General features: G+C 49.3%; 1 protein-coding gene across 4 annotated transcripts in view; it reads left to right on the top strand.

The window, feature by feature from the left end:
• The window catches only part of lrch4 (leucine-rich repeats and calponin homology (CH) domain containing 4), a 59,925-nt gene that overhangs the window by 7,753 nt on the left and 24,243 nt on the right, over positions 1-27,929 (top strand). For all 4 annotated transcript variants that reach the window (XR_008812177.1, XM_056300471.1, XM_056300470.1 and 1 more), the window contains exon 2: positions 27,232-27,376. Coding sequence is in view for 3 of the 4 variants with exons in the window: in XM_056300471.1 (XP_056156446.1) it covers positions 27,232-27,376 (145 nt within the window). In the remaining variant the exon portion in view is untranslated. The remainder of the gene's footprint in view (positions 1-27,231; positions 27,377-27,929) is intronic.

Below are 27,929 nucleotides of genomic sequence, written 5' to 3'. Positions count from 1 at the left end.
GCTAGTCGGTTTCTCATGCCGCTTTATCAAACGGCCTCCTTCTCACCGTCCCTGGCTTTGGAGGAGGGCAAGTTTGCAGGAGAGGTCACTGCTCCTCTTTGGTCGCCACAGACCTTGCTTTTGCTGCCTGGGCACAGGAGTCATGAAGAGATGGCTGTGTTGTCTGGTAACAACATGAAAAAATGGCTTTGACAAGGGATGGAAAGAGGGTGTCCAAACACCTCCCCTTTTTTTGCATGGCTTTTTGAACTTTCCAACGCACGGTACTCTGACATATCGTGACCAGGACTGCTCTTTGAATTGGCGTGTGTGGACAACTTGTCACCTCGTGGAGAAGGAGGTCAAGAGGAGCTTGGAGGCCTCTGTTGGCTGTTGATATTATCACGAGCTCCTCTTTCTCTTAAGGGCTGTCCATACCAGGAGTGATAACGATAGCTATAAGGATAAAAATGTGAGCATCCTCAGGCGTCCGGGTGGTGTAACGGTCTATTCTGTTGCCTGCCAACACGGGGATCGCCGGTTCAAATCCCCGTGTTGCCTCCAGCTTGGTCAGGCGTCCCTAGACACAATTGGCCGTGTCTGCAGGTGGGAAGCCGGATGTGGGTATGTGTCCTGGTCGCTGCACTAGCGCCGCCTCTGTTTCGGTCAGGGCGCCAGTTCGGGGGGAGGGGTAACTAGGGGGAACAGCGTGATCCTCCCACGCGCTACGTCCCCCTGGTGAAACTCCTCACTGTCAGGTGAAAAGAAGCAGCTGGTGACTCCACATGTACGGGAGGAGGCATGTGGTAGTCTGCAGCCCTCCCCGGATCGGCAGAGGGGGTGGAGCAGCGACCGGGAGTGGGGTAATCGGCCAGATACAATTGGGGTGAAAAAGGGGGGGGGTCTCTAAAAGAAAAGAAGAAAGTGAGCATCCACACTGGTGAAGGGTAACGCTTTGTGAGCAGGGGTACCAAGCCTGCGCTGCAGCCTCCAGCCGCCGGCTGCTTGGCAACATGGATGTGGATGCCCTGCTGCTGCTGCACGTTGTGCAGGGAAAGAAAAGGGAAACCAGAAGAGCCCGGCTTCACGACCTTCTTCAGACGAGAGGAGACTCCGACACTCCCTTAGGAGACTCGTCGTCTTGTGAGGACACATTTTATTCCTACTTGGATATGAGCCACCATCAACTGGTGATCTTCAGAGGACGTCAGAAAGGGCCAAACGAGCTTCAGAGACCCCATCGGCGCCCAAGACCGTTGGCTTGGCCGTTTGTCCAAACGCTGGTTTTTCACGGTGGCGTTGGGCAGTAATTCCACAATACCCCTTCAGCATATAGTGTTTCTCCACCTTTGAGAAGCTGAAGACCCAGCTCTGTCTCGAACACCGCCACACCTGATGATGCTGTTAAAATAAAAAATAAAAAAATAAATCTCTTAATAAATCTCTTCTATGCACCCTGTGCATTGCCTGTTGACGCCTATATGTCCTACCGGACTTGAACCTAGCTTTTGGACACTTGTTGTGTTGTCGCCTCCTGACGAGATCCTTGCTCGTGTTGTGTTCGCTCTCGGACCTACGTGGCGTTGGGTAAAAGCGTGTGCTGAACGAACCCGCTAAGTGTCGTGAACCGGGTGTGTACCAGTCTCTCCCGTGCTGAGCGGGACGCCCGGTACAGTTCGGATGGATTCTGATTGGCTGTTGGTGTTTCTATCGTCCGTCAGGTCGCTCTGAAAGTGATCCCGGTGATATCGTTCAGCACTCCGCTGTTTAAACCCATGTGTTTATAGTCGTCGTGCTCGTCCTCGTCCCTGGTGTGGACAAGCCCTTTACCACACGCTTCCCTCGGGGCCCCTTAGCATCGTTAGCAGCCTGTTGGGTAATAGGCCTTACGACGGTCCTCCAGAAAGCCGTGTGTCCTACACCCCTCTGTAACACTATAAGAGTGTGTGTAAATAATCGGGTGGTGTGGAGTGGACTGCCGGGTGAATAATAAAACGGAGGCCTCGCTCGTGTCCTCACTCTCCCTTTGTCTTACATAATGGACTGAGCCATTAGCTCCTGCAGGGTCGAGTTTGGCGTGTCCAGATGGTTTATTCACCGAGGTTATTGCTACATGACAGATATGGCAGGCGGCCCTGCCCTGGGTGTGATAGAAAGTAGGAGGTGTGTGTGTGTGTATGTGTGTGTGTTGTGTGCGTTACAATATGTGTGGAAACAGCACCCGAGCAACCTGAGACATTTGACCCAAGTGAAGTCATACCAAGCTAATAGCATTACGGTGAACATGATCACGGCCAGGATAATGAATTCCAACTGTCTTCATCACCAGAAAGCCCCTCAGCCCTGCTCCAGCAGCCTCCTGTACACCACCCGTCAAACTGCAGGCGGTTCCAACACACCGAGGTAAACGGCGAGATTTTCACGCGTTCACAGCGCGTCCGTTGTCCGTTGGAACAAACGCCACAAAGCTAATTGATACACACTTGTTGGTGGTGACATCATTCACTTCATAACACCCCCCCCCCCCCAACTCCAGTGTTTCCTCCTTCCCCGTGGTGACCTATTTGGATTTGACACCCCCGTTGTGTACTGGCATATGTACATGACAATCTGACTGGCCTTTTTGCCATCTGTCCCATCCAGTCTCTGTGCTGTTGTGTCGTTTCCTTTACATGTGTCCCATAACAACCTGTACAGTGTTGCATCTCAGCAAATGCTGCTAGTTTTAAATGATATACAAGCCTTTTCCTGCAGGATGTCCTGGCTACTGACTATGCCCTGTCTCTGAGAACGTTTTCTGTTTTTGGATGGAGAAAGTTATATTTTGATTTTGGCTTTGCACCACCTCACTGACTTGTACCCATGGTCTTGCATCTGATGGATCTAAGTTCCAGTGCTCTTCTCAGGTGTCGAAAGTTCTTCCCCCCCCCCCCCTTTTTCTCCCTAATTGTGCTTGCCTAGTACAATCACCCCACTCTTCCGAGCCGTCCCGGTCGCTGCTCCACCCCCTCTGCTGATCCAGGGAGGGCTGCAGACTACCAGGTCTCCTCCGATACGTGTGGAGTCACCAGCTGCTTCTTTTCACCTGACAGTGAGGAGTTTCACCAGGGGGATGTGGTGTGTGGGAGGATCACACTATTCTCCCCTGAACAGGCGCCCTGGCTGACCAGAGGAGGCGCTAGTGCGGCGAACAGGATACATACCCACATCCGGCTTCCCACCCGCAGACACGGCCAATTGTGTCTGTAGGGACGCCCGACCAAGCTGGAGGTAACATGGGGATTCGAACCGGCGATCCCCGTGTTGAGGCGTCGATAGTTCTGTGCAGTGTAGTTCTCTTTTTGCTAGAACATGGGGAGCAGCTTTGCACACAAGACCTAAACAAAAATCCCCTCACTAGCTCTCTGTGGGAGAGCGAAGAGGATGGGGGAGAAGTGCAAGTTTAGCTGACAGGATTGAAGAGAGAGATTGATGTTGGAGTGAAGTAAGAGAGAGAGGGAGAGAGAGACTCACGATGACTTTGTCATGTGAAATGGATGCATGAACATTTTTCCTGACACAAGGAGGGTCTTGCAATAGAGGAATCACGAGCCAGGAAGAAAGGGGAGGAAAGAGGTTACTTGGGTTGAGAAAGTAATTGTCAGGTCTTGGTGGTAGATAGTATCTCTAGACCTGCCAAATCCCTCAACTCGACCCCTGCAATCCGCTCCACCCCTGCTGCTCTGAGGCCCCGCCGAGCACAGCCAGCCTGGCTATTATTACACTAGACGAGGCACCGCCACTCATCGCCAAGCGTCCACGCAGACACCAGATAGACCTTTTCACGGACCCCCATAGGTGCTGGAGTGTGCACAAGCACTAATGTATAGGCATTCGAGGCAGTCGTCTTCACTGGTTTTGCTCATACCTGCCTATCAATTCCCAATTAAGTCTTTCTAAATGGTTACTTGATGTTTCTCCCCCCGAATTTGTATTTTGCTAATGAATCAATTTCACTCCTCCTATCCCTCCAAATATGTGCTTCTCCTTGGCAATACCATCTGTGAATATTAATAACTTTCCCTTTCTCAGCTTCTAATATAGTGTAGATGATGTATGACGATACATCCTGTTGTTCCTTAAATCCTGTGCTTTAGAAACTAAAAGAGGGATGGAGAACAACTCCCCTCTGCTCAGGGCACACGAGGTGATATGTTCATTTTATCTTCTAAGGTGATTAGAAATCAATGGACCTTTCTCTTCATTTTAGTAGCTCTAGTCACCCATAACACTTTCTTTTGACTGTCTTTCATTGAGATGTCTCTTTTCAGTCATACTATTGGACTAGCAAACACTTCAGTTTCACCCTTTTGAAAATGTCTGCAGGAATAGGAAGTGACTCTGTGCTGCATTGTTCACTAGCTTGCCCCGTCAAAAGATAAAACTACTCCCACAGGGGCAGCTCAAAGAAGTATGCAAACCAAATAAAAATAAAACTATTGACTTGCATCCAATTTCTCCTTACTGGCGGCCTGTCAGTAAACTTAGTGAATATTAAGTTCCACTAATTTACAAGGATTTATGAGGCCTTTCACCTCATGTCTTTTATTACATGGTCCCCATAATCCCATCCTCCTCCTTTGCAGTGTAAGTGCTAACTCAGTCCCCTTCTCTCCCCAATATACACCGCCTCACTTGGTGCAATCTTCTGCTCCCATGGTTTCTCATACAATTGCTGTGCTGATGATACCAAGCTCTTACTGTCCTTCCTGCCGGAACACCCCGCAGCCTCGGCTCAGATCTTGTCATGCTTTGCCGACACATCGGCATGGATGTAGGAATTCCACCTTCAACTTGACCGCTCTAAGACCGAGCTCCTCGTCATTCCAGCCGGTCCCTCTTAACAACAAGAGATCAGTATCCAGCTCAAATCAACCCAGCTCATGCCCACAAAATCTGCCTGAAACTTGGGTGTCATGATCGAGGGCCGGTTAACCTCGGTCGGGTCGATTTGCCCTATACAACATCAGGAAGGTCCGACCCTACCTGTCTGAGCATGCAGCACAACTCCCGGTACAGGCTCCCGTAATATCACGCGTTGGCTACTGCAGCTCCTTGCTGGCAGGCCTTCCGCACGTACGTTCAAACCTCTGCAGACGATCCAGAACGCAGCGGCACATCTGGTACTCAACCAGCCCAAAAGAACACGTCATCCCGCTGTTCATATTCCTCCACTGGCTCCCAGTTGCTGCCTGCATCAAATTCAAAACCCTGACGCTCGCTTACACAACACTAACTAATACAGCTCCCGTCTACCTGAGCTCCCTCGTTCAGGTCTACAGTCCCTCCCGCTCACTACGCTCGGCCAGTGAAAGGTGCCTGGTCTCCCACCACATCACGGCCTTAAGTCGCTAGCCAGACTCTTCTGTGGTTGCGCGGTGGTGGAACGAGTTACCAAACTCGGTTCGAGCAGCAGAGTCCCTCTCAGTCGTTAAGAAAACAAGACCCAGCTCTTTAATGAACACCTCTGCACTTGATGGACTGAAGAAAACAAATCTGCTGTGCATCCTGTGCACTCTAGCATTGCCTCTGTGCACTGCCTGTTGGCACCTATGTCCTTTCAATGGGACTCGAACTTGGCTTCTATGGCACTTACTTCATGTTGTCTCCTGCCTGGATCCTTGCTTGTGTTGTGTCAGCTCTCACATGTACCTTGCTTTGGATAGAAGTAGCTGCTAAAGGAAACTGTAAATTTTACTTTCTTCTCCCTCCCTCTCTCTCTCTCTCTCTCTCTCTCTCTCTCTCTCTCTGTCTCTCTCTCTCTCTCTCTCTCTCTCTCTCTCTCTCTCTCTCTGTCTCTCTCTCTCTCTTTCTGTCTCTCTCTCTCTCTTTCTCTTTCTCTCTTTCTCTCTCTCTCTCTCTCTCTCTCTCTCTCTCTCTCTCTCTCTCTCTCTCTCTCTCTCTCTCTCTCTCTCTCTTTCTGTCTCTCTCTTTCTCTTTCTCTTTCTCTTTCTCTCTCTCTCTCTCTCTCTCTCTCTCTCTCTCTCTCTCTCTCTCTCTCTCTCTCTCTGTCTCCCTCTCCCTCTCTCTCTCTCTCTCTCTCTCTCTCTCTCTCTCTCTCTGTCTCTCTCTCTCTCTCTGTCTCTCTCTCTCTCTTTCTGTCTCTCTTTCTCTCTCTCTCCTCTCTCTCTCTCTCTCTCTCTCTCTCTCTGTCTCTCTCTCTCTCTCTGTCTCTCTCTCTCTCTTTCTGTCTCTCTTTCTCTTTCTCTTTCTCTCTTTCTCTCTCTCTCTCTCTCTCTCTCTCTCTCTCTCTCTCTCTCTCTCTCTCTCTCTCTCTGTCTCTCTCTCTTTCTCTTTCTCTTTCTCTCTCTCTCTCTCTCTCTCTCTCTGTCTCCCTCTCCCTCTCTCTCTCTCTCTCTCTCTCTCTCTCTCTCTCTCTCCTCTCTTCTCTCTCTCTCTCTCTCTCTGAAGGAAAGTGTGAGTGAGGCATGCTAAACAGTCGTGAGAGCGTTTGTGAGTGGATTTTCTATCTTTTTCTGTAAATGTTGTAAATAGTGTGTAGTATTAGCTTTGTTGGGTGTTTTGCTGTGTTTAAAGGGGGGGGGGGGTTAGGTATTTTAGGAAGTTTTTTGTGTGCTTTTTTTCCTCCCCTCCCCTCCCACCAGGCTGACCTGGAAGCATGGCATTAAGATATCGCCAGGCTTCCCTTGTTGAGTGGAGCACTGTGGTCTGGCTGTAGCCGAGGTTGTCGGTCCCAGCAGCATGAAGTGAGCGGAGCCGTGGTGGTTTTTCTGGATGAGGTTGACGAAGTGCAGAAGGTGGTTACAAATGGAGTCGTTGTGAATGAATCGTTTGTTTCAGTGATGCCGCTTGCCGCTCCAGCAAAAAAGATAATGCTGGCTAGCGTGCCCCCGTTTATTAGGGACGAGATTCTGGTTAGAGAATTATCGGGAAAATTGTTTCCCCGATGGAAAAAGAAAGCAGAGTCAGGGTGTGTATCACCCCAGCTGCAGCATGTTTTTGTTTATACGGTTCTTGATAACAGGAGTGAGGAACTGAATCTGGCGTTCAGTGTAAGAATTGACATTCTGTTTGCAACATCCGAGACTGCGAAATGTTTTGGTTGCGGTGAGGAGGGACATCTGATCAGGGCTTGTCCAGAAAAATCATCTGGTTCTTCTGAGACAGCCGAGGAGGCAACATCAGGAGAACAGAACCGGGCTAAAAATGATGAAACGGGCGAGGACGGGGTCGCTGATGAACAGAAAAGTTAAACCAGTGCCAGTGATGAGAAGAGTCACAAAAACAAGAGTAATGAAAAACAGGAGAACACAAGTGGCGTTCACCACACCGTCAGGAATGTTGGGGGGGGGGGGGGTCAGGAGGAACATGAGCTTGGCAATGGTGGAACTGTGGCAGGGGGTCTCTTGGCTGACGACGAAGAGGCTGACATGGAGTGTGGAGAGGCCGGTCTCGGAGTACCATGGCATAAGAGAAAACCCAAAAGTACTCGGAGTGGTTCAGAGGCAAAGAAAGGGACAGTTAGTAAAGAAGAAGGGGAACAGCCAGCCAAATACCAAACAGCTGAGTCTGAGTCCGGTATGGAGGATGACGGTGCAGCTGATAGTGACAGTGAAATGAAATCTGCTGCAAAGAAACATAGAAAACGCAGGGAAGCACAGGGTTGTGGAGTAGAAGAAATAAAACGGTTCCTACAGAGTAACAATAAACATGTAGGGTGTGAGAGTAACAATAAACATGTAGGGTGTGAGAGTAACAATAAACATGTAGGGTGTGAGAGTAACAATAAACATGTAGGGTGTGAGAGTAACAATAAACATGTAGGGTGTGAGAGTAACAATAAACATGTAGGGTGTGAGAGTAACAATAAACATGTAGGGTGTGAGAGTAACAATAAACATGTAGGGTGTGAGAGTAACAATAAACATGTAGGGTGTGAGAGTAACAATAAACATGTAGGGTGTGAGAGTAACAATAAACATGTAGGGTGTGAGAGTAACAATAAACATGTAGGGTGTGAGAGTAACAATAAACATGTAGGGTGTGAGAGTAACAATAAACATGTAGGGTGTGAGAGTAACAATAAACATGTAGGGTGTGAGAGTAACAATAAACATGTAGGGTGTGAGAGTGGAAGACTACTTCTCAGACAACGAAACGCTTCTGGATTCAGCCAGCTCTCAGATGAGCAGCAAAGGAAAGGGAGGCTTTGCTGATCAGGAGATTTACAGACTGAAGAACATTGTTCAGGAACTCGGACAGGAACTCAGACAGGAACTCAGACAGGAACTCGACAGTGACGATGAAACAGAGGAGGGAGGTTTGTATCAGTTCTAACTTAACGTGGCTGTTTTTAAGCCTGATCTTTTTCTCTTACCATTGAGTTATTTTAAAATTGGTACTCTTAATTTAATTCCGCTTCATTTTATTTTACCCCCCTCCCCTCACCCCCAATTGTGTCCGGCCAATTACCCCACTCTTCCGAGCCGTCCCGGTCTCTGCTCCACCCCCTCTGCCGATCCGGGGAGGGCTGCAGACTACCACATGCCTCCTCCTATACATGTGGAGTCACCAGCTGTTCCTTTTCACCTGACAGTGAGGAGTTTCACCAAGGGCACATAGCATGTGGGAGGATCACGCTATTCCCCCCAGTTCCCCCTCCCCCCTGAACAGGCGCTCCGACCGACCAGAGGAGGCGCTAGTGCAGTGACCAGGACACATACCCACATCCGGCTTCCCACCTGCAGACACGGCCAATGTTGTCTGCAGGAATGCCCAACCAAGCCAGAGGTAACACGGGGAATCGAACTGGCTAATTCCACTTTATTTTAAATAAAGTGGAATTCAAAATCTCTCTCTCTCTCTCTCTCTCTCTCTCTCTCTCTCTCTCTCTCTCACGCTCTCACTCTCTCTCTCTCTCTCTTTTGCGCTCTATCTCTCTCTCTCGTTGAGCCTCCTGATTTCTCGTATAGGTGGGCCTTTTTGAGCTATTCATACTTTGACCTGGGTACAAGGGGTGTATAACCCCATGGCAAATAAATGTCATAAATTCATCTTTACATCACAACTTTAGACAGATGAAGGATGTTGTGGGCAGTGTTTAGGTAAAAATCACACACTGCCGCTGAAGTTTTCTTCTGGACTTTGGTGCTTTTCTAATGCAGAACGTAGAATTGCATCCCCAGCCGAAGCTTATTGCTGACGGGTTCATCGTGCCTGCACAGTAACATATGTTACAGCCCGCTGGCGTCCGCTCTGTGAATCCAAATAGCACACCCAATTAAACACACATCGTACGACATCCCTGCCACATGCACTTTCTCAGCAGCACCTGCCTGCATCCTGTGGTGCCAACCAGTCTCAGTGTGAGGCTTAGACATGGCACACAAACAGTGTTGTTTGACTCCTATTCACGAAAACAAAACCCAAGCCAAGAACTACGTTGTCATTGGCAACGTAGTGAACACAAGTAAACGTAAACGGCATCGGATCAGATTGTGGCCTGAAACTGCCCGGCACGGTACCTAAGCCAAGTTCTAGCAACTACTACGGGCCATTATTCCACTACAGCCACGGATGTTAATGTGGGAGTAAGAGCGAACCACGTTCATCTGTGAAGCGAATCAGTTAGTGATGCTGGCAGCATCACTAACTGATGTGATGACGTGGATTCTCAAAGCCCCGGCAGTCATGGTTGGAAACGAGGCCCATATCGATTAGGACCGACTGGCTCGCTTTCTTGGAAGCATTGTGTAGTATATAGGTTGGGCCTTCGGAGTGGGCTAGTCGTACTTCCCTCGCCCCACCCGACGCATGCCTTACAGCTCTGAGAGGCGCTGTGAGTATGTGTGCCTGTGAGGATCCTACACATAGGCACTCCTACGTTTGTGAGTCAGTCTCTGTTCTTTCTGATGGCCCCTCCTGCCCCCGTGGATTTAAGGCTGTGATGAACTACACTTGGAGATGAGTCATTTCTCTGAGGTTTGTTGTCTAGCCATCCTAGTTAGCCTCGTCCACCCTTCTCATCTGGCTGCATGTTCCTTTGTGCTGCCCCACCCTCTTTTTCACAGTGCCCTTCCCTTCTTCACAAGCTGCTCACTGGTACTCAAACTGGTCATTTTAGTCGGCGTCTCATTCTGTGAAACAAACATTCCTGTACACACACACACACACACACACACACAGTGAGCCCAGGCTTTGTCTTTTCTTTGGCATCTCCATCACGCTGGCCTGGAAGTGGAATATGAAGTTTCTTAGATTTGTCTCATCCTAAATCTCTTAAGCTTGGCATATTTGCTGTCAAAACTGTTTTTCCAGGGCGTCCGGGTGGCATGGCGGTCTGTTCCGTTGCCTACCAACACAGGGATCGGCGGTTCGAATCCCCGTATTACCTCTGGCTTGGTCGGGCGTCGCCACAGACACAATTGGCTGTGTCTGCAGGCGGGAAGCCGAATGTGGGTTTGTGTCGTGGTCGCCGCACTAGCGCCTCCCCTGGTCAGTCAGGGCGCCTGTTTGGGGGGTGGGGCTGGGGGGAATAGCGTGACCCTCCCACGTGCTACGTCCCCCTGGTGAAACTCCTCACTGTCAGGTGAAAAGAAGCGGCTGGTGGCTCCACATGTATGGGAGGAGGCATGTGGTGGTCTGCAGCCCTCCCCGGATCAGCAGAGGGGGTGGAGCAGAGACCAGGACGGCTCGGGAGAGTGGGGTAACTGGCTGGATACAACTGGGGAGAAAAAGGGAGGGGAAAAAAAGTTTCCTGGCTTTGTCTCATAGTAAATCTCTTAAGCTTGACGTATTTGCTATCAAAATTGTTTTATCAGCACAAACCCTGCACGAGCTAAGAGATTAGCCAGAGGCGTATATAACCTGTCAATCAAACTTCAGACTTTATTTATATTGTACATTTTGTTTGCAAAAACGGTGTGCTGTACAAAGAGTTTAAAAAGTTGAGCCCTATGCTTCAGAGTGTGTGCAGAATGACTATGAATCCTCTTTAAAGTGGCAGGTGTATATAAGTAGTAGGTCATAATAGTAATAGTAATAAGTGGCAGGTCAGCCTTTATTTGCAGCCTGCAAAAAAAAAGAAAAAACGGTGTCGGTGCTTTCCTAGCAACACAAGAAAGTGGAATAATAATATAATAAAATACTAACCAAAACAAAAGGACATAAATGGAGAAGGCTTTCAAATGGAGGAGAATAACATGCAATAAATAAAAGTTAATGGAAAAAGTAATGGAATCAATAAAATACTTGGAGGGACTTGCGGGGGAGGAGTTTTTACCTTCTACTTGAAATTGTTTAGTATTTTTTCATAATTTCTGTTTTCATACTGAGGCCTCGCTGAACACATGTTCTACGTTGGTCCCTGGTTTGAATTATTTTAGGGTCCCCCCTCCCCCCAGCAGAGATGGACGAGCTGCTCGTTAGACCTTACCAGGGGCCTCATGTTTCAATCGTTACTACGGGCGACTTTGTTCTTACACATCCATGGAACGTTTTAGCTCTCAAGACTGTCTGACAGGTAGCAGCAAAGCATGATGGGTATTTGTAACTCCTTCCTCCTAACATCTATTGTCTACCTCTTGCAACGAGCAATCACCTGCAGAGACATCAGTGTCAGCCAGTCGGTGTCTAATTCGGGGGTAACCAGGTTCGAGACTGGTCTGTGAGACAAACTTCAGGGCTAAAAAAGTCCCATGGGTGTGAAAGACCAAACAACTGATGCGCGAGGCCGCTGGTCTGTGAGTTGTCGCGTAAAACAAGAGGAGGATAAAAGCCGTTTCCATTCAATTGTCAAGCGAATTTTAAGCAAACCTTCCTGAAGTTTCCAAAAATAAAATGCAGATTAATCGCGGTGCCATCAGGTCTGGGAGCGAATAAGGTCCTGAACAGTTTTACATCTCTTAGGGACACGTGGCCCTGCTTCAGCACCCATGACAAACATGGGGCCGCTAAGACTGAGAAGCAGCCGACCATGTGATGATCATGATGATTAAATTCTGTTGTTATATAATATACATGATTAAATTCTATTGGCGTTTCAGTTTTAATTTGACAAATGCGTTATTTCCTTCGCCTCTTTAGTGCATGAACCACTTCAAGCGAACGTAAAGGTCTTTACAATGTGTGGGGTTTTCCCCCCTTGGCATTTGATGATCCCATTCAGCCGTTGTCCAATCAAAACCTCAAACTTTGCATAAACTGGCTCGATGGGAACCTCGCTAATGATTAATAAAAGTAGTTATCAGCAGAGTCTAGACGAGAGACTAGGTTCATCTGAGAAATAAGAGGGCCACACCGTGAGCCCAGAGGACCAGGAGAGAGTTTGTGAGTACAGGGGTCCGAATGTCTCGGCTAGCTTATCTCCCTTTTAAGCAGGCCTAAATCTCCTATTGTCTGTAAAAGGGTGGTGGGGGTTAAAATGGCAGGTGGTCTTTTCTCTCCCAGTCTCTCCTTTTAGAAACTGCTTCTGCCCATTGATTCTGTTTTCTCTGTTTCTCTTTCGGGCTGATTTTTTTTAAAATTTTTTTTGCTCTTTTTACAACTTTCTTAGCTCTCTCTTATTTCTGTCTCTTCATCAGCTGTAAAATATCTTCAGTCATTCTCCTTTTGTAGTATGGGACTAGTCTGTCTACTGCATCACACACTCAGCCCTTTTTCCATAGGATCTGTCGTCTGCTGGGCTGGAAGCACTCAACATGTTGTTCTTTATTGAAGGGTAATTCACAGTATCCCCTTGTTTCTGCCTAGTAAATACTTATGAAAAAAACGGGGTGCAGAGTGAGGTGGGAGAATGTGGTGCATCGTTTTTCCCCAGTTGTATCCGGCCAGTTACCCCACTCTTCCAAGCCGTCCCGGTCGCTGCTCCACCCCCTCTGCCAATCCGGGGAGGGCTGCAGACTACCACATGCTTCCTCCCATACATGTTGCCGGCCGCTTCTTTTCACCTGACAGTGAGGAGTATCGCTAGGGGAATGTAGCGCATGGGAGGATCACACTATTCCCCCCAGCTCCTCCTCCCCCCCGGACAGGTGCCCCAACTGACCGGAGGAGGCGCCAGTGCAGCGACCAGGACACATACCCACATCTGTAGGGACGCCCGACCAGGCCGGAGGTAACACGGGGATTCGAACTGGCGAGCCCCGTGTTGGTAGGCAACAGAATAGACCGCTATGCTACCCGGCTGCCCCCGTCCCAGGTCATTTCTGTGTGGAATTTGCATGTTCTTTCTGTGTCTGCGTGGGTTTCCTCCGGGTGCTCCGGTTTCCTCCCACCATCAAAAAGACATGCATGTTAGGGTTAAAATTCTCCTGCCTGTGCCCATGAGCAAGGCGATGGAAAGACGAACTGGAGTTGGTCCCCGGGTGCTGCAGCTGCCCACCGCTCCTATTCAATAGGATGGTTACATGCGGAGAGCACATTCATTGTAGGAATACAATGACAAAATAAAGTAGCTTTCTCTCTCTTTCTTGGAATAACATTTTGTTTTTGATGGAAACATTTATGTTTTTTATCCGATTTGTCGATTAATGGAAGAAATAATCGACAGATTGATCGATTATCAAAATAGTTGTTAGTTGTGGCCGTAATGTGATTACTGTTAATGGTTTATAAAGGGACAGATGAAATGACTATCAAGTTCATCTGCTGTACGAACAGAAAATGAGGTATTGTGAGTGATTTGCAGCTATTGGCAATGTGCTGAATGTCACAACAACCTCAGCGTCTTGGTTTGGCACAGCGTGTTACCGCAACTGTCCTAATAGTCTCTTTACAACCCTTGAGGACTAGTGCCCCATAGACTGTACTTTGTCATTGTCACCAAATTGGGCACTTGGATTTGGACCGCAGGCTGATAAGTGGGACTTGGTGTGTGCTTAGACACGTCAGACTACCTTGAAACCTCAGATACAACATCACCAGTAAGGATGATATTTTCCACTGAAAGAAGCCGGCATGAATATGTTCTTTTTCCCCCCACTGAAAGTTATCTCTTATCCAAAGGAGTTGAATCGAGTGCAACTGGACTTGGTATATATCCGTGAAGACGTTTCGCCTCTCATCCAAGAGGCTTCCTCAGTTCGTGCCTTTCTGACTAGACCAAGCTAGTCTGACTGGCTGGTGATGAGACTCAGATATTTATCCTCTTTGGAGTCGTTATCAGAGCTATAGATGTCCATGGCTCTTTGTGTTCCGATGTTTAGCAACGCCCGTCGTTATCAGAGGTATTGATATGCGTGGCTCTTTTGTGTACCGATGTCTCATCCTCTTGGATGAGAGGCGAAACGTCTTCACGGATACGTATATACCAAGTCCAGTTGCACTTGATTCAATTCCTTTGGATAACCATGACCTGGATGAATGAGAACATTCACAGACATGAAAGTTATCTCACTCCTCACCAGCCAAGGTGAGGAGCGTGTCTGTTTTGGGAACCTCAAAATTGTGTCTTTGCTCTTTGCAGAGGATGTGGTTTTGTTGGCTTCATCAGAATGCGACCTGCACTGGGGCGGTTTGCAGCTGAGTGTGAAATGGCTGGGATGAGAGTCAGCGCCTCCAAATCTGAGGCCATGGTTCTCCACCGGAAAATGGTGGTTTGCTCCCTCTGGGTTGGGGATGAGAGGTTGCCTCAAGTGAAGGAGTTTAAGTATCTCGGGGTCTTGTTCACGAGTGAGGGTAGCATGGAGCGGGAGATTGACAGGTGGATTGGTGCAGTAATGTGGACATTGTACTGGACCGTTGTGGTGAAGAGGGAGCTGAGCCGGAAGGCAAAGCTCTCAATTTACCAGTCAATCTTCATTCCAACCCTCACCTATGGTCATGAGCTTTGGATAGTGACCGAAAGGGTGAGATCGTGGATACAAGCGGCTGAAATGAGTTTCCTCCGTAGGGTGTCTGGGCTCAGTCTTAAGAGATAGGGTGAGGAGCTCGGACATCCGGAGGGAGCTCAGAGTAGAGCCGCTGCTCCTTCGCATCGAAAGAAGCCCGTTGAGGTGGTTCGGGCATCTGATTAGGATGCCTCCTGGGGGCCTTCCTTTGGAGGTTTACCGGGCACGGCCAACTGGGAGGAGACCCCGGGGTAGATCCAGAACTCGCTGGAGGGACTACATGTCCAATCTGGCCTGGGAACGCCTTGGGATCCCCCAGGAGGAGCTGGAGGGCGTTGCTGGGGAGAGGGACATCTGGAGTGCCCTACTTAGCTTGCTCCCACTGCGATCCGACCCCCGGAGAAGCGGCTGAAGATGAGATGGGATAAATGGATGAAAGTTATCTTTACAAGTTTTGAAATTGCATCCAGTACTGACAGCTTTCATTAGATAGATGGCATGGGGACATGCCTACATCTCAGGTGTGATTTTAGAATGAAATTACACTTTAAAGTTTTTTTTACTGTTATAAGTTACATATTTGGTGTGGGGAAGGCAAAGGAAAGGACGATAAAGTAGGTCAAAGGCCTTAACAAACAGCGGTGTTACTTGTTTTGGTCAGTACAGTTTCCTAGACGGAGAATTCATTGATGCATATGTGTGTCCGAGCCGAGCCGAGCCAGACGAGTCTTGTGAGCTGATCACATGGATGACATGCTGCACAACACGCCTAACTTCCCTTTGCAGCAGCAACCCACCAATCAGCCGCCCCGTCCTAACAGGCAGAGTGGTGTAATCACGGCTTTGGAGGCTGATCCATCTGGACAACATACGCCTGACACGAGGGCGGCAGAACTGTAAACATTAATGACAGCAGTGAAGTACAGCACGGCAGTTTGTTTTGTCTTTAGAAGCCATATTGTGTGTTTTATCAGTAGTACTACTGTTTTATATTCAATGTACAGAACAAAGTACTGCACTCACGCTTACAGTCAGAAACACTTTTCACCCCTCATAAATCATCCATGTGGGATGGCGTCCAGCTTGTACAGCAAGTAAGCAAGCAAGAGAGAGACAGACAGATGGACAGAGACAGAGAGAGAGATAGAGAGAGACACAGTGAGAGAGGGAGACAGAGCGAGAGAAAAAGAGAGATAGACAGAGAGAGAGACAGAGACAGAGAGAGAGATAGAGAGAGACACAGTGAGAGAGGGAGACAGAGCGAGAGAAAAAGAGAGATAGACAGAGAGAGAGACAGAGACAGAGAGAGAGATAGAGAGAGACACAGTGAGAGAGGGAGACAGAGCAAGAGAAAAAGAGAGAGAGACAGACAGACAGACAGAGAGAGAGACAGAGAGAGAGGGAGACAGAGCGTGAGAGATAGACAGACAGACAGATGGACAGAGAGAGAGACAGAGAGAGAGGGAGACACAGCATGAGAGATAGACAGACAGACAGATGGACAGAGAGAGAGACGGAGATAGAGAGAGACACAGTGAGAGAGGGAGACAGAGCATGAGAGATAGACAGACAGACAGATGGACAGAGAGAGAGACGGAGATAGAGAGAGACACAGTGAGAGAGGGAGACAGAGCAAGAGAAAAACAGAGACAGGGAGAAACAGAGAGAGAGAGAGATAGACAGACAGACAGAGAGAGACAGAGAGCGAGAGATAGAGAGAGAGGGAGACAGAGCATGAGAAATAGACAGACAGACAGATGGACAGAGAGAGACACAGTTAGAGAGGGAGACAGAGCAAGAGAAAAAGAGAGAGACAGAGAGAGAGAGAGATAGACAGACAGACAGAGAGACAGAGAGAGATAGACAGACAGATGGACAGAGACAGAGAGCGAGAGACAGACAGACAGATGACAGAGAGAGAGACAGTGAGAGAGGGAGACAGAGCGAGAGAAAAAGAGCGAGACAGAAACAGAGAGAGAGAGATAGATAGACAGAGAGAGAGATAGAGACAGACAGACAGAGAGAGAGACAGAGAGAGAAAGACAGCGCGAGAGATAGACAGACAGACAGATGGACAGAGACAGAGAGCTAGAGACAGACAGACAGATGACAGAGAGAGAGACAGAGAGACACAGTGTGATAGATAGACAGAGAGAGGTGGTGTAGTCTGTGGTTATCAGGTGGAGCAAGGTTTTTTTTGTCATGGTGATCAGTAAGTAAACAACCCACAGCGCTGCCTTGTTACCATGGTTACTAATTACACCAGGACATACAGCAGAGAAGACTAGTTTCATATGCATGTGTGCCCATTGCCGCACGTTTGTGGGTCCCGAAACCCGACAGGGTTAACATGGCCGGCTTTGTTCGTCCACCTCCACACCGTGCAGTGTTACTTCTCGTCTGAGCCGCTCGGTTCGTCCTCGCCGAAGTGTGTCCTGAAGTGTGTGACCGGAGCCTAAAAGTCGTCCGGTTGCTGCGGCGATGCTTTTAATGAGCTGTGGCCTGGAATGTCTTTCGTCTGTACGTCTGTATCTTCGAAATCAGGTTGGGGATCTCATTTTGAAATAAGCCGTTTGTGTGCTCTGGAAAGGAGCCGCTCCTGTAGTCAAAGCTCAGGAGTGGCGAGGAGTCCTCTAACTCCGGAGGATTAGCAGCTCGCCTGTTGTTTAAGCTGCTGGAGCTCTCCATTATACCTCCTCCTTAATCCTATCAGAGAGGATGAATCACCGCCATGGTTACTCAACAAGTGTTGCGTCAGGTCAATGGAGAGGTGAAGGATGGCCTTCCCCAGCAAGTCTGAGCCCTGCAGGCTGCTGGTCACGTGTGTTGGCGTGTCTACATTACCGGCGCTTCGGCGTGTTTTCTTCTCTTTAGCGTCCTCGTCCCATTATGACTCAGCTCTTCTGCCGGGGAGGCGTCGTGTTTTTGGCCGTCGGGGCACGTTCGCATCCCCTGCCTTCAGGGGGGCCACGCCGTTCCAGCAGACGTGGCTCAGTGCAGTTGACCGTGCCCGTTCAGGCCGGTCCTCCCTGTCCAGTGTGCTGCTGGAAGGCCAGTTTGGATGCCGCACATTTCTACGCCTGTCAGTTTCAATTCTAGAAGAAATGCTCCCTTTTTGGGGGGGGGCGGGATTTTCCTCCCCCATTTTCTCCCCAATTGTACTTGGCCAATTGCCCCACTCTTCCGAGCCGTCCCGGTCTCTGCTCCGCCCCCTCTGCCGACCCGGGGAGGGCTGCAGACTACCACATGCCTCCTCCCATACATGTGGAGTCACCAGCCGCTTCTTCTCACCTGACAGTGAGGAGTTTCACCAGGGGGATGTAGCACGTGGGAGGATCACGCTATCCCCCCCCCAACAGGTGCCCCGACTGACCAGAGGAGGCAGTAGTGCAGCAATCAGGACCCATACCCACATCCGGCTTCCCACCCGCCGACACGGCCAATTGGGATTCGAACTGGCGATCCCTGTGTTGGTAGGCGACAGACTAGACCGCCACGCCACCTGGACGCCCAAGAAGTGCTTTTTAAATGATGCGTTCGCTTGATAACGGTTGTATGTCCCGCTTTGGGACAACAGCCTACTACAAGTATATTTGGGGAGGGTAGCTGGGTGGAGTATAAAGGGGTCACAGGTATGCTGAAAGGGCCTGGCGGTTTTTGGCTGCTGATGGGACTCCCCACATCCGTGTGGGGAAGAGGACAAGCCAATAAGGGAGTGTTTTCTGTGCGTAGTGTTTTAGCGAGGTATAGCTTTTCTCCCCCGGTCATTCCTTGCTAAGCCTTGGTTGTGGGGGCATAGTGATTTCTATGGAGAGATGAAACCCAGAGAACTCCTTAACACACACACACACACACACACACACACACACACACACACAGTTCCACCCTCTCACCCCCCCCACCCCACCCCCATCCATTGTTCAGACATTCCCCTCCGGCTATGGGACAATGGAGGCATGGGGATTGTGGGGCTGCCTTTGTAATACTGTACAGGATCTATCCTCTTGCATATGTCTGTCTGCACACACACACATGCATGGCTGCTGGGTAGGGATGGGTACCGAAACCCGGTATTAACGGGCCCCGGTGCTAAAGACCGGACATAGTATTGATAAGCTCCAACATTAACTGTTCTGCTGTCGGTATTGGAGAAATTAAGAAAAAAACTGTCCTATTTATTTAGGCTACATGAATGTTATTTTTGCACCGTTTAAATCACCAACTCCATTTCTCTACTACTGCTGCTACTAATACTACTACTACTACTACTACTACTATTGCTGCTACTACTACTACTACTGCTACTGCTACTACTACTGCTACTACTATTGTTGCTACTAATACTAATACTACTACTACTACTACTACTACTACTACTACTAATGCTACTACTACTACTACCACTGCTACTACTACTACTACTACTGCTACTACTACTACTACTGCTGCTACTACTACTGCTACTACTACTGCTGCTACTACTACTACTACTGCTGCTACTACTACTACTACTGCTGCTACTACTACTACTACTACTACTACTGCTACTACTGCTACTACTACTGCTACTACTACTGCTACTACTACTACTAATACTACTACTACTACTACTAGTACTACTGCTAATACTACTACTGCTACTACTACTACTAATTTCGGCTGCTCCCGTTAAGGGGCGCCACAGCGGATCATCCGTTTCCATCTCTTCCTGTCTTCTGCATCTTCCTCTGTCACACCAGCCACCTGCATGTCCTCCCTCACCACATCCATAAACCTCCTCTTTAGCCTTCCTCTTCTCCTCTTCCCTGGCAGCTCCATATTCAGCATCCTTCTCCCAGTATACCCAGCATCTCTCCTCCACACATGTCCACACCATCTCCATCTTGCCTCTCTTGCTTTGTCTCCAAACCGTCCAACCTGAGCTGTCCCTCTAATATACTTGTTCCTAATCCTGTCCTTCTTCATCACTCCCAGTGAAAGTCTTATCATCTTCATCTCTGCCACCTCCACCTCCACCTCCTGTCTTTTCATCAGTGCCACTGTCTCCAAACCATACAACATAGCTGGTCTCACTACCATCTTGTAGACCTTCCCTTTAACTCTTGCTGGTACCCTTCTGTCACACATCACTCCTGACACTCTTCTCCACCCACTCCACCCTGCCTGCACTCTCTTCTTCACCTCTCTCCTGCACTCCCCATTACTTTGGACAGTTGACCCCAAGTATTTAAACTCATGCACCTTCATCACCTCTACTCCTTGCATCCTCACCATTCCACTGTCCTCCCTCACATTCACTCATAGGTGTTCCGTCTTGCTCCTACTGACTTTCATTCCTCTTTTCTCCAGTGCATACCTCCACCTCTCCAGGCTCTCCTCAACCTGCACCCTACTCTCGCTACAGATCACGTCATCCACAAACATCATAGTCCACAGAGACTCCTGCCTGAGCTCGTCCGTCAACCTGTCCATCACCATTGCAAACAAGAAAGGGCTCAGAGCCGATCCTTGATGTAATCCCACCTCCACCTTGAACCCATCTGTCATTCCAACCACACACCTCACCATTGTCACACTGCCCTCATACATACCCTGCACCACTCCTACATACTTCTCTGCCACTCCCGACTTCCTCATACAATACCACACCTCCTCTCTCGGCACCCTGTCATAAGCTTTCTCTAAATCAACAAAGACACAGTGTACCTCCTTCTGGCCTCCTCTATACTTCTCCATCAACATTCTCAAAGCAAACATCACGTCTGTGGTGCTCTTTCCTGGCATGAAACCATAATGCTGCTCACTGATCATCACCTCTCCTCTTAACCTAGTTACTAGTTATTACTCTTTCTCATGCGCCAATCAGCCAAAACATTAAAACCACCTGCCTAATATTGTGTAGGTCTCCCTCATGCCGCCAAAACAGTTCTGACCCGTAGAGGCATGGACTCCACAAGACCTCTGAAGGTGTCCTCTGGTATCTGGCACCAAGACGTTAGCAGCAGATCCTTTAAGTCCTGTAAGTTGTGAGGTGGGGCCTCCATGGATCGGACTTGTTTTTCCAGCACATCCCACAGATGCTCGATTGGATTGAGATCTGGGGAATTTGGAGGCCAAGGCAACACCTTGAACTCTGTCATGTTCTTCAAACCAGGGAATGCTGTTGAAGGAGTGTTCCTGGTCTGCACCAATGTTTAAGCAGGTGGTACGTGTCAGCGTAACATCAATATGAATGCCAGGATCTAAGGTTTCCCCAGCAGAACGTTGCCCAGAGCTTCACACTGCCCCTGCCGGCTTGCCTTCTTCCCATAGTGCATCCTGGTGCCATCTCTTGCCCAGGTAAACAACACACCCTCGGCTGTCCACGTGATCTAAAAGAAAATGTGATTCATCAGACCAGGCCACCTTCTTCCATGGCTCCATGGTCCAGTTCTGATGCTGGCGTGCCCATTGTAGGCGCTTTCTGCGGTGGACCGGAGCCGGCATGGGCACAACCTGTCTGCAGCTACACAGCCCCGTGTGCAGCAAGCTGTGATGCCCTGTCTTCTGACACCTGTCTATCATAGCCAGCATGAACCGTTTCAGCAAACTGAGCTACAGTAGCTCTTCTGTGGGATCGGACCAGGCGGGCTCGCCTCCGCTCCCCATGCGCATTAGTGAGCCCTGGGTGGCCATGACCCTGCTCCTAGGGACAATGGCACAGAACTACATGGTCAGAAGTCTGGTTATACGTCACTGGAGTCGATGCTGACGGTGCTCAATGCCACGAGCGCAGCAAGTGTTTTCCATGTAAGAGCAGAAGCACAAGCAATCTTTCTAAACATCTGGTGAAAGTGCATCAAATACAGGTGGAGAAATGCACAGTTATGGACTGCCTAGCTCCTAGTTCATCCCTGGTTGCCCCATCCACCTCGGGAATGTTATGTATGCCGGCGGGCTATAGCGCCCACGCGACGCTAACTAAAGTATACACGCATGGGTTAGTGATTAAAAGTAACGCTCTGTCCAGACGTGAGAAAATATAGCAATGTTAATTCTGTTCTTCACTTCGCTTTAACAAATAACAAAGAAGAACCGATATGAGTACCGTTAAAATACCGGCTCGGTAAGAGTAGTAGTACCGTTACAATCTTAACCATACTCGCCCCTACCGCTGGGTGCGTTTCTAAGCTTTGGAATCGTAGTTAGTATATGCTGTTGAACAGTTTTATGGCAGGAACACACCCCCACCCCCACCCCCACCCCCCCACACAGACAGCAGCTGTGGGTTTTGACTGGGATGTGGACTGGCGCCCGCACGTTGAATCATGCTGCGCTGTGTGGTTGGGCGTGTGAAATTCTCTTGGCAGCGACTATAATGAAACACCTTTTATTACTGGACGCCCCTCTGTGGGCCGGAGAGAGCCCAACCGTTAAATCACAACCACACACATTCTTATGGATGGATGGACGGATAAGACAGACCGATAATGGGGTTCAAAATTTTTTTTGGTGGATTTTTTTCCCCCGTTTTTCTTCCCAATTGTACTCGGCCAATCACCCCACTCGTCCGGGCCGTCCCGGTCACTGCTCCACCCCCTCTGCCGCTCCTTTTCACCTGACAGTGAGGAGTTTCACCAGGGGGATGTAGCACGTTGGAGGATCATGCTATCCCCCCCAGCCCCCCCCCCCCGAACAGGCGCCCCGACCAACCAGAGGTCAGCCTGAGCTGCTAGTGCGGCGACCAGGACACATACCCACATCCGGCGTCCCACCCGCAGGCACAGCCGGTTGTGTCTGTAGGGACGCCCGACCGAGCCGGAGGTAACACGGGGATTCGAACCGGTGATCCCCATGTTGTCGCGCCACCCGGACGCCCCCGGGGTTCAAAAATGTACGAGTGAAACGGTGCTGATTATTTTGACATATTGTCCCAAAAATAGAGTATATGCAAAGGTGAGCCCACCATTTTTACTCCTCATCATAGATTTGTTTGTTTTTGTTCTGTTACCACACGGTTCTCCCTTTAGGGGCACGTGTGCTTGAAATAAAGAGAGACTGAGGGAGACAACCGGCAGAGCAGCGCATCCGTCCTCCCCCCACCCCTGCTGGAGCTACATCAGCATCCAGCAACCGGTCGATAAAAGCCCACTGGGCTGTCTCATATTGAACGTTTGGTGTTAATGGTGCAATGAAGGGTCACACTGGGCCCATGTAGAAGCTCACTGTTGCCTCTCCAGCGCCCTTACTGACTTGATGAGCAACACCCCCCCACACACACACACACACACAGACACACACACACACACACACACACACACACACACACAGTGTAGTAGGGGTCAGGCAGATGTTTGGTGAGGCGAGGAGATGTAATCACCGGGTCCATGCAGAGTTCGCCGAGTGTGCTGAGGAAGGCGATGCTGTCATTAGCAGGAGGGGAAAGCTGGCCGCGGGGCGAGCGAGGAGGACGAGCGAGGAGGACGAGCGCGAGAGAGGAAAAGCCTGGAGGAACAATAGAGAGGGGAGGACGGCGAGTGGACGCGGAGAAAACAAGGAAAATCAAGGGAACGAGCAGATGCTGAAGACGAGCTACAGAGGGACTGGCCGAATTAAACAGGGAAGTGGCAGGACAAAGGGAGACGACAACGAGCCCCAGAATGGGGTGGGGTGAACTATTCATTTACCCCACAAAGTACACGAGCGCCGGCCCAGATGACCCTGGAGGGAAGTCGGGAGCAGCCAGTAGTGGCTATTTCGGGAACGGCCTGTCCGGGCCACGGTCAGGAACGGGGCTAGTCTTGGCCTCGCCAGATCCTTCACTGTCCTCTTTTGTTTGCTTCTCCAGGGTCATTTTTAGACTGGTTCTGGAAAGCTGTGTTTGCTTCTCTGGGCCGGGGCAGTCATGTGACACGAGGCCATGTTGGAGCGCCAAGCCAAACATGAGCTTCACCAGCGCAGTCCGGGAATCCAGCCCGCCTGGGTGTGTGTGTGTGTGTGTTTGCAACACATGCCTCTGTAGGCTGTTGCAGGTCAGACTGCAGACAGTGCTCCCCCTACAGACCCCAGTGTGTCACTTCACACAGAGCGGTGATGCGCTAACGAGGGCTCCGGAGAACACGGTGTACCAAACTGCTGATTGATGTCCTTCTTTACCTCCAAGTCAAGTCCCTTTTATTTGTGTAGCCCAATACCAGAAATTACAGATGTGCCTCAGGGGGCTGTGCAGCAACACAACATCCTGTCCTTAGACCCTCGAAACAGATGAGGAACAGCTCCCTAACAAAACAGTGTAACCGAGCTTATTCCTGCCCGCTGTGGGATCCGAACCAGGGTTGTACTGCGCCGCTAGGCGACATCGCTAACCGCTCGACTAAAGGGGGTGACCCCCCCCCCCTGGCTGGTCGGCCCGCGAGTCTTTTTAGTAGTTTACAGTAGTCACCCTCTCCCGGAGGTGCACCCTCGCGCTGCTTTATTCCCGCTCTCCGAAGAGACTCATGAGGATCTGCACACTTCCGGATCCCGCCACCGCCACCGGTGTAACCGAAACAGGGAGAACAAACAGGAAGAAACCTCGGGGAGAACAACGGGAAGAAACCTCGGGGAGAACAAACGGGAAGAAACCTCGGGGAGAGCAAACGGGAAGAAACCTCGGGGAGAACAAACGGGAAGAAACCTCGGGGAGAACAAACGGGAAGAAACCTCGGGGAGAGCAAACGGGAAGAAACCTCGGGGAGAACAAACGGGAAGAAACCTCGGGGAGAGCAGCAGCAGAAGAGGAGCCCTCTCCCAAGACGGGTCACCATGCAGTGGATGTTGTGTTTACACAATACAACATTGCGAGAGGATAACAGCATTGTAACAGAATTATAAAGTATATGAGGAATATGATGAGGATGCCAAGCAGTGTCCAGATGCCAGGACCTGAGTCATGTGACCACCGTCACCACGGAGACAATTTTTTTTGGGGGGGGAGGATTTTCCCCCAATTTTATCCGGCCAATTACCCCACTCTTCCGAGCCGTCCCGGTCTCTGCTCCACCCCCTCTGCTGATCCGGGGAGGGCTGCAGACTACCACATGCCTCCTCCCATACATGTGGAGTCACCAGCTGCTCCTTTTCACCTGACAGTGAGGAGTTTCACCAGGGGGACGTAGCGCGTGGGAGGATCACAGTATTCCCCCCAGTTCCCCCTCCCCCTCGAACAGGCGCCCTGACCGACCAGAGGAGGCGCTAGTGCAGCGACCAGGACACATACCCACATCCGGCTCCCCACCCGCAAACACCGCCAATGGTGTCTGTAGGGACGCCTGACCAAGCCGGAGGTAACACAGGGATTCGAACCGGCGATCCCCTTGTTGATAGGCAACGGAATAAACCGTCACACTACCCGGATGCCCCGACAACAAAAAAAAAAAACAACTTAGTCACAAATCTGAGTGAGAGAAGGATACAACATTGAAACAGGATGAAAAAATTATACGGATTTATACGATATGCAAAAAGAAAATGTGATGAGGGGGATGCCAAGCAGTGTCCAGGTGGTGACCACCATCACCATGGAGACCTGGGAGGAGGACAGACTGCGAGTGCACGCAAGCAAGACTCACATCACACTATCCACATAAACAGGAAGACAAAGGAGAGGACATCATTCAGAGAGAGAAAAGATGTGGGAGAAAACAACAGTTTGCAATAGTCAATAATCTATAATCTATACTCTGTACTCTATATGCTATACTCTATAATCTATACGATATACTCTATAATCTATACCCTGTAATCTATATAATCTATACTCTATAATCTCTACTCTATACGCTATAATCTATACGATATACTCTATAATCTATACCCTGTAATCTATATAATCTATACTCTGTACTCTATAAAATATACTCTATAATCTATACTCTGTACTCTATAATATATACCCTATAATCTATATAATCTATACTCTATAATCTATACTCTGCACTCTATAATCTATACCCTATAATCTATATAATCTATACTCTATAATCTATACTCTGTACTCTATAAAATATACTCTATAATCTATACTCTGTTTTCTATAAAATATACTCTATAATCTGTACCCTATAATCTATACTATATACCATGTAATCTATACTCTGTACTGTATACTCTATAATCTATACTCTGTACTCTATAAAATATACTCTATAATCTATACCCTATAATCTATACTCTATACCCTGTACTCTATACGCTATACTCTATAATCTATACCCTGGACTCTAAAATATACTCTATAATCTATACCCTATAATCTATACTCTATACCCCGTAGTCTATACGCTATACTCTATAATCTATACTCTGGACTCTATAAAATATACTCTATAATCTATACCCTATAATCTATACTCTATACCCTGTACTCTATACGCTATACTCTCGTGGGCAGAACAGTGCTTGGTGAATTCATTGGGTGGGCTCGTGTAGTGTGTTTGTAGGACTGCAAAGCCAGAAGCACTAGCTGGATTTTTAATCCACATCTGTATCACTGACATTCTGCTTGTATTAGATGCCATGTGTGGGGCTTCTCATATGTGGAGCTTCTCATGTATGGGTCTTCTCATGTGTGGGTCTTCTCATGTGTGGGTCTTCTCATGTGTGGGGCTTCTCATATGTGGGTCTTCTCATGTGTGGGTCTTCTCATATGTGGGTCTTCTCATGTGTGGGGCTTCTCATATGTGGGGCTTCTCATGTGTGGGTCTTCTCATGTATGGGTCTTCTCATGTGTGGGTCTTCTCATATGTGGGTCTTCTCATGTATGGGTCTTCTCATGTATGGGTCTTCTCATATGTGGGTCTTCTCATATGTGGGGCTTCTCATATGTGGGTCTTTTCATGTGTGGGTCTTCTCATGTGTGGGTCTTTTCATTTGTGAGTCTTCTCATGTGTGGGTCTTCTCATATGTGGGTCTTCTCATGTATGGGGCTTCTCATATGTGGGTCTTCTCATATGTGGGTCTTCTCATGTATGGGTCTTCTCATGTGTGGGTCTTCTCATGTATGGGTCTTCTCATGTACGGGTCTTCTCATGTGTGGGTCTTCTCATGTATGGGTCTTCTCATATGTGGGGCTTCTCATATGTGGGTCTTTTCATGTGTGGGTCTTCTCATGTGTGGGTTTTTTCATTTGTGGGTCTTCTCATATGTGGGTCTTTTCATGTGTGGGTCTTCTCATGTGTGGGTTTTTTCATTTGTGGGTCTTCTCATATGTGGGTCTTCTCATATGTGGGTCTTCTCATGTGTGGGTTGTGATTGTAGTGCAGGTTGCTGTGTTGAAACTGCCTCTTTGACACGACTACACCACTTGTGCCGAATGTAATACTGCAGTTGGACCGTCACTTCTGGACCGCAGCAGTAAATGTAATCCGCTGGATTGGTGGTAAATTGTTGGTTTTGTGTGTTTCAGACCTGTCGAAGAACCGGCTGTGTGAAATGCCAGAGGAGCTGTGTCACTTCATCTCCTTGGAGACTCTCAGCCTGTATCACAATGGCATGCGCTCGCTCTCATCCAGCCTTGGTAACCTGCAAGCCCTCACCTACCTCAACCTCAGGTAACAACGCTGCCGGCTGCCATGAGTGGGTCCGCCCGCCGACCCAGAGCCACGTCAGCAGAGCCTCTCAAACCCACTGTGCTAACAGTCTTTTCTGATTTTGGTGTTTGCTAGTTCGTCACTGTTATGGTGGACAAAAGGTTTCCGACACTTCGGGCGTCCGGGTAGCGTAGCGGTCTATTCTGTTGCCTACCAACACGGGGATCGCCGGTTCGAATCCCCGTGTTACCTCCGGCTTGGTCAGGCGTCCCTACAGACACTATTGGCCATGTCTGCGGGTGGGAAGCCGGATGTGGGTATGTGTCCTGGTCGCTGCACTAGCGCCTCCTCTGGTCGGTCGGGGCACCTGTTTTGGTGGGAAGGGGGAACTGGGGGGAATAGTGTGACCCTCCCACACGCTACGTCCCCCTGGTGAAACTCCTCACTGTCGGGTGAAAAGAAGCGGCTGGTGACTCCACATGTATGGGAGGAGGCATGTGGTAGTCTGCAGCCCTCCCCGGATCAGCAGAGGGGGTGGAGCAGAGAGCGGGACGGCTCGGAAGAGTGGGGCAAT

This window comes from Lampris incognitus, chromosome 20 (genome assembly GCF_029633865.1).
Source record: "Lampris incognitus isolate fLamInc1 chromosome 20, fLamInc1.hap2, whole genome shotgun sequence".
Classification (NCBI taxonomy): Eukaryota; Metazoa; Chordata; class Actinopteri; order Lampriformes; family Lampridae; genus Lampris; species Lampris incognitus.
Note: the sequence above shows the minus strand (reverse complement) of the source record. Positions and strands in the feature narration are given on the sequence as shown.